Source organism: Typopeltis vanoorti, chromosome 17 (assembly GCF_054136105.1).
Source record: "Typopeltis vanoorti isolate ZY-2024b chromosome 17, IOZ_Tvanoo_1.0, whole genome shotgun sequence".
NCBI lineage: Eukaryota > Metazoa > Arthropoda > Arachnida > Uropygi > Thelyphonidae > Typopeltis > Typopeltis vanoorti.
The window spans coordinates 65,629,611-65,643,152 of record NC_143565.1 but is presented as its reverse complement, the minus strand read 5'-3'; the positions used below and the strand labels follow the sequence as shown (position 1 = coordinate 65,643,152).

The following is a 13,542-nucleotide window of genomic DNA, read 5'->3' as shown; positions in this document are numbered from 1 at the left end:
TGGCATGAAGATTTGTCTTGGATCATGCATACCAATTGTTCCTGACATCTCAGCTGATAAATTCAGCATCATCACAGAATAAGATATATCAATGCGATTGGCGATTCTTTATTGAACTAATTACACGTTTCTAGCCGTTGGACATTATATTTCGTTTTGCCGTGCTGAACGAAAGATAACGAATGAGTGAAAGAACCCTTCTAGATGTGACAAATGCTTCATTATATGAACGTTTCTTTTGTTTACAGAACAAAAAACATGGAAATCCTTTCTATACTTACCAGGACTCTATCGCATCATTGGAGTATTTGTTTTCTCATTCAGCCTCAATATCTTGATTTGCTCAGACACAACGTTGTCGATATTCATAGAGCAATTAAGAAACCGCATTATACATTGACGCTCAGCATGAGTTATGAAGCCGATTTTTGAAATTTTGTTGTAAATACGAATTAGAAATCCTGGAAAGAACACGATGATTTCATTGCAATTTTTTTACTACATACAACGCAAATATTTTTGACTTGTATGCAGTACAGCAATTTCCTGAGCGCTTTGTATGTATTACATTTAACTACTGATCTCTCTCATTGCTGAGAACAGCCCCCCCCCCCCCGAAAGGAGAAAGTTGGGTATACTTCTCCCATGGTGATCCAGTCCATGTTGGAAGAGTGTATATTTGTATGTATATGAATTGAAGGATATCATAAACAGCCATGCCCACGGCGAGATTCGAACCTGCACTCTTTTGGATGGAGAGAGGGAAGATAGGCTAACCACTGGGCTGACCAGGTTGGCACTACTACTTTGTATGTACTCAGCAATTTGTTTACTATGCAACTCATAGAAATTTAAACAATCATTGCTCAGTAACCGTTCAGTACAGGACCAATGCTTATATGAAATTTTTACTCAAAAGTCTTACTATAAGCTAACGAAGTATGGAAGCATGCACCATTTTCCTGCTTTACCATATACAACATACAGACTTTTCCTACAACAAATTCAAATTGTAATGAGAAAACTATAAAATTAGCTCTAGCTTTTTAACATTGAGATACAGTATATTCTCACTTCTTATCCTTGCAATTAGGAGAATCATAACATGAAAAAATATTCCAGTAATGATATTTATTTTCATATCCACCACAGTAAAAGGTCATTTCCTCTTTTCTCGCACAGTTGAGATGTTCGTTCACTAAGGACTCACTCGGTGTTTCGTTATACCCAACAAAAACTCTTACACACGCCACATTCAGGGGTTTGTGGAATGAAAATTATGCAATGATCAACACAACAAAGGTAGCTAATACCTGTTGGTGGGCTGCTTCACTACTTGAAGACGGTGTGGAATGGCATTGTCTTTTGATTGAAATGATCCGATTCGAACTCCGTCTAGGATGCGAGGACCTTTACAAAGACTTTCAGCTGAAGATCAGTTATCTGGCATGATATAAAGGTAATAGTTTTATTTCCCTGGAAACTCGTTTAAGCAGTCTTGTTCTTCAATATTCACATTAAATGAACATTTTATATTAATAGTGCAATCTATCCTATTAAATAATTCAAGAAACTAACTGCACTTGATGAGTAGAATATGTTCAGAGGAGGAGAGATCCGTTGATTGACCAAGTTTAACAGGACCGCTAGAAGGACATTATAACTAATTTCATCTGTATCTTAATCTAACAACATTCTGATTAGACAGAAACTGAACAATACGTATGCAAGAATACAAAACTGGCAGTGATATATTAGTAGCTTGAGAAACAAAAGGGGCCTTACATCTCAACATACCTCTGTTGACCGGCCAGATCTCGAGAAGGAAGGCAAACACTTCAATGGGCTTCCGCAAGTCGGCTACGGGAGCTCCGGTTTCGGTGTGACACATGAGGACAGGGCCAAAGGACACAGCTAAACTCTGGGGATTCATTTTGTTGCGGTCACTGTGCGAGGTTACCAGTTTCAAGTGATCCATTAGCAATAGCACTGTGCACTAGAAAAATGACAAAAACATTTTAAAAATAAACTTTTCTGCATCGTTATATAAAAAATAGAATTATGCAAGAGTTTAAAAACGTAGACGTGTCAACAACATTTAAAATCATCATTACTTGCAGCACATACTACATGTAGGTAGCTTCAATTATATAGTTTGTATCAGTCGTGTTATACAATAACGTTTTTGACACTTCTGCATTTAAGATAAGCTTACAGAGAGAATGACTTTTCAGAAACTAACATTATTCTTTAAAATAGAGCAAAATAAAGGTTATGAAAACAATACAGCTAAAGGTGATCAAGGTGTAGGTGAAATCTACGGGATGTATGTATAGCCAAGTAACATTGCTCGATGCATGAACTTTTTCAATCCACTGACAGCAAGTTTATTAGCTAATCAGAACACATGGAATCAAAAAGAAATTAAGCAAATACCCTGTTGTTCTAGAAGATGTAAAGTCCAAGTGACCATAATTTCTTCAAGAAAATGAAAAAATAAATTAGCTTTCAGGATGGGTACTGTAAACTATCCTTGTATCCTGTCCATAACCATGATATATTATATGGAAGATTCAGCATATAATTTTTTGTGGTTATTCAAAAACAGAGCTACGGATATTGAATTTCATGGTTATCACGAGAAGGGAAAGGTTATCCTGATGACTCGCCACCACCTGTTCTTCAGCTGTGGAAGCAGAAATTGAATCCCAGATGAAGTTCTCCAGCTGCAGCCAACCCAAAAAACAATGAGTGTAATCTGAATTCAGAGATAATGAAAATGCGGTAAAGAACTCTACAGGATTCCTTGAGCATTCATAAGACTAAATCTCCTGCCAGAGAACGTGAAACCTAAAATGTCCTCTTTTTCCTCTTTTATTGCATAATTTTTTCTTGCCTCATCCTGTCATGAGAGCATATTGCAAATGAAAACTGGCCAATGGCATCACTCCAAAAAGAAATGCGCGTAATCATGAAGAGAAAATGAAATTATCTCTGAGGGTTCGGAATTTCTTCTGGGAGATTTAGGTTCTGGAGCCGATTATTGGTGCATCCCTCAAGAATGAAAAGTAAAACCACTTATTCACACAGTTCCAAACCCAATAACATACCGGCATTAGTTTGAAGTTGTTCATGAGACATAAAGAATTCAATGCGTCATGTCTCAGCGCACTTTTGCTCTGTCATGCTGACAAAACGAACAACCCTGAATTCATCAGTATACACGACATGTTCCCTCAGTTCACGAATGCAGTTCTCCCCACCCCCTCCCCAGTGTTATTCTACCGTAATCAATTCCAGTAAGGATTATTCATCCTGTTCCGTCAGATTTGGTTTCGAATACAGGCACGGCGAAGTGTGGGTCTACGCGTAAGCATAAATAATGAATGAAAAAGGGAATCAGTTCTAAGCGCCTGTACTCTGAAACGAGAAGTGTTCATCCAATGAAAGTAAACGAGCTTTATTTCTTGACGACTTTTGTGATACCTGAAAGAAAGAAATAATGTGTTTGAATTAAATTCTGGTTTAAAATTGGAAGAGGCTACTGAAACATATTTAAATGCTGCTGTGGGACAAACATAAGTCTTAGAGCGATGCTGTCAGTTTAAATGAAGAATTGAAATTGATGCGTTTTCTGAATGACTGCCGATTTCTAAAATCACGACGAAACTGAAGAAGCAAGTAAATGTGCGAAATTCATTTCGAAATTATTGAGGCTTAACTGCATGAAAGACGCGTTTTAGCAAAGTTGATGGACATCTGCAAACCAAGCGAGAACATTTTTTTAAATAAAAAATCGAATTCAAAGCAAAACCGGTTCCATATTATCGAGATTCGTTCAGTAAGCTTTTTTTAAAGACTTATGAAAATCAAAAATTTTAAGGTCATAAATGTATGGCCTTAAAATTTTAGGCCATACATTTATGGCCTAAAATTTTAAACAACATGATAGACTCCGAAATGGAGCCTATCATGTTGTTTTGCACAGCGCATAGTGGCTCCTTTCTCTCGTCTCTCCTGGAGATATCATCTAATAACTATTAATTTTTATGGCTATTTTGCCAATTTTTGTTTAGGAGTACCCGTTTTATAATGTCATTGGCTTTTTACTCAATTTTTAGAGCATTACTGATGTTTAGACAGATACATGAAGAATAATTTTGTACATACTTTTGTAAGATGTTCTTGGCTGTCTTCTTATTGAGCGGCATCCGGGCGTATGGCGATATACATTTATATTACTGTTGAAGTATGACTGAAAGGAAAGGTGGAAGTAGGATCGCTGGTGGGTCAAGAGGTATGTGAATTTTAAAACCCGGGTTTTTAAAGGGCGGACTGAGAATTCTTTGGGAAGAAGATGAAAGATAGAACACTTTTAGGGGAAAGTAGAAGGATAGAATATGATGGAACAAGATTAGGGATGGGGAGTAACGGGGTATGAGCCGTTTCAACTGTGTGGTCTTCGGAGATCGTGGGAAAAGTGGAGGCTATGTTATATCGACTTCGTGTTTTTGTCTTGGGTGTGTCTGTGTTCTTTTCTATTGGTCGGAGTCATGACCTAAGTTTCATGTTTTGGAGCTTCCAATTTTCGTAGTTATATTGAGTTTTGAACGTTTATTGAGTTTTTGTCAGATTTTATGGGTATCGTTTCCGATATTCTAAGCATTGTTTCGTTTTCCTGTATGTCTATTATTATGGTCTTATCAATTTGTGGGGTATGCTTCTTTTCAAGAGCGTGGACTGCTATTTCTGTTTCTTGTATTTTGTATTCTATTTTTCTTTTGGTTATTACGTTTCTTATTGTTTAAATGTTCTGGAATTGGTATGTTGCAGACACGGAAGTGTTCCTTTAGTCTTGCCCATAAAGATCTGATCGCAGAACTTGTGTAGGTGACGTAACAGTCTTGTTGGCAAGGAAATTTGTCAACTACATTGTGGTGTTCTAGTATTTCTTTGTATGTGAGATTTTGTAGGTTTTAGAAGTGTTGCCAATTTTTGTTTCGTGGTGAACACAACTTATAGTCAGTGTGCTTAAAAATATATTTGTAAATTTTATGTGTTCTGGAGTTTGGTAGTTTGGTGATTTTTGTACTGGGAAGTTTGTTTTGGTTGTTTTGACGGGTTTTCGCTGTTTTGTTGGAGAAATTTATTAGCTGTGTTGGGTAATTTCGGTTTCTAAAAATCTGTGTTAATTTCTTTATTGTTGAGATAATTATGTGTATTCGAAAGCTTGTATGCACTTATAAATTGTGCTCGGATGACTGATTTTTTGATAGAATGAGGATGGTATGAGTTAAAGTGGAAGTCATTTCTGATATATGTGGGTTTGTGGAATATTTTCGTGCTATTTTTGTTGTTTGTTCTAATTAATGTCAGGTTTAGGAAATTTATGGATATTTCATGTTCTGTTTGAGTAAAAAGTCAATTACATTATGAAAGGGGTATTTCTAAACAAAAATAGCTATAAAAATTAATATTTATATTTAGAGGAGTAACATGGAAATTTTCCAGATATAATACATCCAATCATCTAATAACTTTAGTTATTAGGTATCTCCATCTTTTTGTTTTGTTTTTCATTTACAATAATTTATTATCTCTCAAAGAAATTATATGTACCCAAAAAGATAAACAAGCACATGACACCAGAATTCAAATTTCAGTGCTGAATACTATTTCGATTTTTTTTTGCAATAAGTAGAATTAACATGTATAAATTAATAATAATAATACTAATAATCGTAGTTTACAATTGCTGTTAATATTACATTTTACAGTAATTATACTGTACAACAGCAGCAACAACAATAATAATAAATTTCATGCATTCTATTTACGTTACACACACACACACACACACACACACACACACACACACACACACACACACACACACACACACACACACACACACACACACACACACATGGCGTTTCCAATTAAAGTACTTCTATTCAGAGCATCTGTAAGTAGACGAAATGCACTCAAACTTGGTGGGCATCCTAACCAGATCACGGGGAAGCGATTAAATTAAAAAATCATCTAACGCCTTTTATTCCGTGTAGGGAGTAGGTGAGGCCGTTTTAACCCTAACTTTTGGAGAGTGAGGGGAGAGTTCGATCTCCACTGGTAACCAATCAGAGATAGTTAGCCCAAGACTATCAGTAATTATACATGGCGTCCAGTGAAGAGAGGCGGCAGAGAAGTGCGGCCATCACGTAGTCACTAATCCTAACACGACAGCCTACACTATTTTCAGACAGTAGATGTACACTGTGAAAATAGTGTGGGCTGTACAGTCGATTTTTTTGAGGTATTGGGATGAAAATCCATATACGAATTTCGGGAAGAAAAAAACCCCTTGCCTCTTCCAGAGATCGACTAACTCGGGAACCGGTCGAAAAAATATTTAATAAAAGTTCCTCTAGTTGGCGACTAGAATAGAACTTATGTTTTTTCTTTGGGGGTCTAGTGCCGTGGACGGCACATGCCACTTCCACTGAGCTACACAGGCATTAGCAAAGCTCTAACAGAGATGGTCCTACCTAGCTATATACCAGACAGCCCTTATTATCCTGCCAATACCCTTGGTCTCTTAACGAGCACTTCTTCCTAATACACTATTGATGTCAGCTTTTCTCCTAGTAATTCACATCATAACCTCACTCCCATCCTAGTAAAGTAAAGCCATAGGCTGACTACTGCTTCTGTTCTGAAATAATCCTTATTTGGAATTCATCATTCAATCACAAATTCCCAACCACTATTCAAACATTTATTCTCCAAGTGTGCCAACGCAGCGTAATAAAAATATATTCATTGTACCAAGAACAGAACTCCAACATAACACTTATCCTACATTTCACTATGTAACAACTGGGGGGGGGGGGATAATCAGATTTTTGAAAGACCAAACGTCATAAACTTGCTTCCTCTTCAAGGAAATTAGACAAGTTTGCAAAGTCAAAACAACAGGAACATCTTTGCAAAGGAACTCAACGGGTTTCGCCAGAATATCGATGATATCGAGATCCTGCTACAGAAATGCAAATCATCCTGTTTCTGTCTGCAGGAAATATATTTAAAATCCAGTGCATACCCCGCCTTCACTCTTGTTCGTAAGGACAGAACTGGAAATGGTTCTGTTCATGGTGTAATGGCTATCCTAGTGGATAATCATGCTCCTTTCCATCATGTCCTGCTTAATACTGCTTGGCAAGCAGTTGCTATTTGCTTAGCCATGGAAATTCTTATTGCAGTATGTTTCATATATTTACCACTGGGGTTGTTGAGATTGAACATGATAATCTTATAATGCAACCACCTCAGCACATTTTTCTGATGGGCGACTTTAATGGGAGAGATTTTGACAATTAAAAAAGAATGTTCAAAAATGACTGATAGGGAGGGAAATATGATGCTGTGAGTGAAAAAAGATAGCTAATTTTGCATATATACCACGTGAGCTGTAAGGCGGTATAAACGTAGGAGCGAGACTGACTCTACTGTCACGGTTTTTGACGATTGTGACTTTTGATGAGATCGGACGTGTTACTTTACGCTGTGTCTGATTGAAGTTTATACATTTTATATATTCCGCCCCCTCAGACTTCACAGAGGTCCGAACGCGCAAGAAGCGAAAAACCACGACCTCTGAAACACCAAGAGGATGGAATGGAAGCAGATTGTCCAATTTAGGACTCCTCTGCCTCCACTAGAGAAAAGATACCTCAGATCATACTCCGCAAAAAAAAAAAAAAGATGGATGTCTCTTAGGGCCACCATGTCCAATCTATAGATATCTTATATCACCGCCAAAAATGTCACCGACTGCATCAAGATACAGCTCACCACAGTGATGGACAACCGAAAACTGACAGGGGGAAAATGCCAGAGGCATTCAGCATCACACCTTCTCGCTCGGCTCATAGAAAAATCTGAAGGTGGTGCTCAGAGGAGTGTCTGAAGATGTATCCACAGAAGTGACTGCTTATCTACGCCATCATGGCCTGCCACCGATCAAGGTCAGCCGAATGACCAAAAACGACAAGACTCCGATGCCACTAGTATTAGTTGAGATCCATCAATCTTACAACAGATTTATGACCTGATGTCAGTCTGTGTACTTAAAATCAGCCCAGAACCCTAAGGAAAAGGGCTTGAACAGGTCAGTGCCACAGATGTCAAAAGTTTGGCCACTCATAGAAAGTGTGTAAGACAGAGTTTAAATGTCTAAAATGCGGGAACAGCCACCCAACCAATATCTGTACAAAACCGAAAACTACCCCGGCTAAATGTGCCAACTGCGGTGGCACACACACACAGCCAACTACACATGATGAATTCAAAACCTAAAAAATAGAAGATCGGAGACAGACAGTCTTTCTCCCCCAGTAGATGCAATCCAGAAGCCTCAGCTCCAAGTCTCTCAATGACCAGCAAAAATTGTCAGAAGCCCATCTGCCGCACTCAGAGGCCTTTAAAAGAACAACTCAAAAATGACAGACAAGGACATATGCAGATGTAGTCCGTTCTAAACAGATAACTCATGAACAGGATCAGATCAGCCAGTACCACAGAAACCTGACAGCTATCATCACCTCTTCTCTGGCAACTATGCTACTAGACTTTAGAAGAAGATCCAACCCTACGTCATTCTCTACTGAAATATTCCTAAAGGATACACAAACCATCCTCACGGCGTACATTCACGAACAGGAATAAACTAAATCCAGACTCTGCAGATTATCGCGTGGAACGCGAACGGCCTCAGAAATAAGGTCTTGGAGCTCCAAGAGTTCACCCAAAGACATCAGCCAGATGTAGGTTTGATAAGTGAAACGCATATGAGACCATCGGAGAACCCCAAAATTAGGGGATATCATCTGTACATAACTGACAGGCTGACTCACAGAGGCGGCGGCACTGCAATTTTCACCAAGAATTATACTAGTCATCACACTGTAAACATCCCACCTACCACTAATCTTGAGGTTACATGTGTAGAGGTTCTCACGAGCTCGGTTGGTACACTAAATATCTATGCAGCATACAATCCTCCATTAAAATCATTACTGTCCTCGGATTTGGATGCCATCTTGGACATCAAAGAGCCTTGTCATCATTACGCGCCTGGAACAGTCGGGATGCTTGGCGTTTAAGCATCCCGACCAATAGGAATGGCCATATACTTGCTAACTATACAGGATCCAACAATGCGGTTGTGGCAGGTCCTACATGAACCTACCTATCATACAGCGCCTGATGTCTTGGACATAGTCATACTGCAGAATGTGAGACTCCAGCACAGTTTAATGACACTAAATGATCTTTCATCTGACCATAATCTAATACTGCTGCAGTTGGGAAACTAAGAAAAACTGTCTCCCTCCCACACACTCATTGATATCATGGGAACGGTTGTCCAAAGTACTTCCGAAATATACTGGTCCTGTTCCGCTAATAAAATCCAAAGACGAAATTGAAACAGCTGTTAAAGACCTGACCCAACAAATTAACACAGCCCTTACGGCAGTCACTACTTCCACAACTGCCCTCAGGCCCAAACACTTGCAGATCCAGAAGATATCATGAACCTGATCAAAGAGAAAAATAAGGCTAGAAAAAGGTTTCATAAATACCAGGGCACCACAAGACAAACGAATCCTGAATAGGCCTCAATTCTGCAGTGGAAGATGCCCTTAAAGCACATAGAAGTTAAATTTGGGAAGAAAGATTGACTTCTGTCTCTCCTGACAATCACTCCATTTGGAATCTAATAAGAAAGATCAAAAACAAAAAGAAATCTCTTCCCCCTCTCCAAACAGACCTAGGCCTCATCCACACCGATGCATTAAAGCCGAAACAATAGCAGAAAACTTAGACAATCAATGTAAATCACCATATGAACATCTAGACTTCAGTCACATCTACAAGATTTATCGGCATGTCAGATGTCATTAAAATCTTCTGTAACCTGCTCCAATCAAATTGCACCCACAACACCACAAGGTGATTAAGCTGCCTCCTCGTATATCTATTGTACATCTGACCAACATAATTAATTCCATTCTCCGTTGCAAACATTTCCCTTCCGGTTGGAAGATGGCGGACATAATTCCAATCCATAAGACCGGAAAAGACCTGCACCTGCCTCAAAATTATCGGCCCATCAGCCTCACATCAAATTTGGGTAAAATCGCAGAAAACGTTCACCAGACTCGAAACCTCCATACACAAGTTAAACATCCTTCCTAAAGACCAGTCTGGATCTCGTCAATTCCATAGTACCACCACCCAACAGATATATAGACTAGTCGAATACATCTCCATTGGATACAATTGGCATCAATGCGCTGGGGCTGTATTTTGACATAGCCGATGCATTTGATAAAATAGGGCATTTCGGATTACTGCATAAATTGATCTTAACTGGAATACCACTGGAAATGGTTCACCTAATTAAATCATACCTTTTTGACAGGCGTATGCAAATCAAGATCAAAGGTACAGTATCAGCCCAGACACATATCTTGGCTGGAGTCCCATCAGGATCCTTACTAGCTCCGATTCTGTTTTCCATATACATGTCTGATATCCAGCACAATCCATTGTCATCCATCATGGCCCTATACGCGCATGATACAGCAATATTAGCCAGATCTCTACAACCACATCTTGCCATCACAAAACTACAAGAAAAGCTACCACAGATTGAAAAATGGTTTCTTCAAATGGAGACTGCAAGTAAATCCCCCCAGAAGAGCATAGCCCTGCTATTCACCAGAAGACGATGCTTCCTAAAGGGGACATCTTCCTGTTTAACACAAAAACCCCGTGGCACACAGAAGTCAAATACCTTGGTGTACTACTGGCTAACTTTCAGCTGTCATACCAAGGCTCTCTGTGCAAAGGCATCAAAAGCCATTGCTCAACTTTATCCTCTAATCAACAGGAACAGTAAACTAAACACCATAATCAACCTACTTATCTACAAACTGATGGTTCGTCCTATATTCACTTACACTTCTCCGGCCCGGAGCCATACTGCTGATACTAATATTCTCAAATTACAACGAGTGTAAAATAAATGTCTACTTATGATCCTAAACGCTCCATGGTTCTTTAGAAATGTGCAACTCCATTGAGAAACGGATGTCCCCTATATTTACACTTTCCTGCAAACTATAGCAACAAAGTTCTTTTCAAAAGCATCTGTACATCCCAACAAACTGGTTCAACTAGCTGCAAATTACGAAGCAACGTATTTCTTCAAACATAAAAGATCAAAAGCCATCTTAAACTCCACTTTTGATCTTTAATCTCCAAGCTCGCTCAGGACGAGCAATTGGTTCATAATTTTTCCATTCACTGTTTCCCTATCAGATAGCAGGGAGTATCAAAATCATTTTGCTTCACCCTTGAAGTCAGAAATGTTGATCATTAATCGTTGCTCTACTGTCACTCTACTTGCCCAATGGATTTCACTTTGTCTGAACGTGTCTTGCTTATGAAGTGTTTCCATAGGAATGGGAAAATGCTGCAGCAGCAGCACTTGGCGAGTACAGAGGCCTTAAGACTTTGCATAAAAGCCCAATGACAACAAACGCAGTGCGACGCATGGCTCGTCAATTTCAAGAGACAGACAGTTTGACAGTCCAATTTACTGTCATTAGGTTTTCACTACGGCTGACATAACGTTTTCAATTCCATGTTGAACGTATCTCTGAACATGAAGCCCACATCCCCCTTATCAAACCTCACAAATATGGCCTTGTACAACATGGAATCGAAAATGCTAACCACAGGATCCAATGGCAAAACGTTAAGCTATTACATAGATCCATATGCGAATATAAACATGAAGAGTTATATAAAGAAAGTGCGGAAGCCTTACTTCATAGACCTAATCTTAATCAGAACGGCTGTCTCACTGTTCCAATAGTTTGGGAACTTTATATTCTTAATTGTATTAAATAAATTTATCTGTTATATTTCAATTTAATTTAATTAATTTGAATTTCAGCCCATTAGGTTTAATCCATGGACACGCGACTCTATACGTAGAGGGATTCCCATTTAAGCAGGCGCGCTACTGTTTTTTTTTTTTTAATTCAATTCCTATTGTTCGATCATTGTACTGATAATGTCTTATGAAACATAAGACGAAATATTTACATAATAAAAAGTTATTTAGTGTGGCATACAAGCTATTCTATAGTTCTGATGACCTTACCTTTGAGTAATGCAAAAGAAGTGAAGAATTTATTTTGTTTTTTATATGAAAAAAGGATGTTTACTTTTGATAAACATCCCTTTTAATTAAACTCAATTCGAATCGTAAACCATTACAGATAATACTAGTTACTAATTTAATAAACCGAAAGGCTATTTTACTGGCGAATATGATAATAGAAAGGGGAATGGTAAATCCCTTTATGTTTTTATAGCCGGGTACGAAACTCGGATCGAAATCCATCGAAATCCATCGAGTTTCATGCCGGAAAAACTATCGGCGAGCCCAAGTGATCATTTCACTTGGGCTCGCCGATAGTTTTTTCGGCATGAAACTCTATGGATTTCGATCCGAGTTTCGTACCCGGCTATAAAAACATAAAGGGATTTACCATCCCCCTTTCTATTAGATAATACTAGTGTTAGGTTTTAAGACCCCGACATCACAGGAGTTGTCTACCCTACTCTCTCTCTCTCCCTCTCTCTCTAAATAAATAAATAAATAAATTATCATTATCAATAAATATCTTTCATTTTTAATACTGTTGAATAGCATAATATTCCCGATACTTAATTATCTTAAATTAGGAATCCTACCGAAATGATCACAACTGTGCCCTGCATTTGCTATAGTCCGAACTGAAGATAGATAAGTAGGATATTTTTTTCCAAGTGGCATTAAATAGACACCAATTTGCAAATTATTATTATTATTATTATTATTATTATTATTATTATTATTATTATTATTAAAGCACTGTATTATTTTACCACAGGCGTTAGAAGACGTTGCTCAGCGCTTATAAGAGGTTAAGAAATTAGTACAGTAGCTCTGGTCAATAATGTGATAAATTAGTGAAACTATTATGGAACTGATAATAGATGTGGAAATGTCTGTTACTTCGGATTTAATTAAAAATTCCGAAGCTAGTCAGTAGGTTTGGGGGGGGGAGATCATTCAGTAACTTACAGCTGCAATTCCAGTTTCATATTTCGCTCCGAACAGATATCCTTCCCCTATTAAAAGAGTAGTGGAACGATTTGCAATATTGATAATTCGAAATGTTAGATACCAAAATTTGATATGAGAGATATGCTTTCTCCATTCTGGGCTGTTCTAGAAAATGAGTGAAAATTAAACTTGCAAGAATTCTACTTGGTATTGCTAATGAATTCTGGGAACTAATTTCTGCTGGGGCCTATTTCCTTTCAGACGTTCATTAGGTAATGTAGGTTATGATATACGCACCCTGAAAATAAATGCTGATAATTTTCATATAAATTATCGAGGTAAGGGAACGTTTTTCG

General features: G+C 38.1%; 1 protein-coding gene across 1 annotated transcript in view; it reads right to left on the bottom strand.

Moving 5' to 3' along the window:
- Nucleotides 1-13,542, bottom strand: part of LOC150097450 (rho GTPase-activating protein 100F-like) — a 90,270-nt gene that overhangs the window by 35,978 nt on the left and 40,750 nt on the right. Inside the window, exon 6 of the mRNA XM_090406921.1 lies at nucleotides 1,798-1,996. Within this exon, the coding sequence (XP_090263047.1) occupies nucleotides 1,798-1,996 (199 nt within the window). The remainder of the gene's footprint in view (nucleotides 1-1,797; nucleotides 1,997-13,542) is intronic.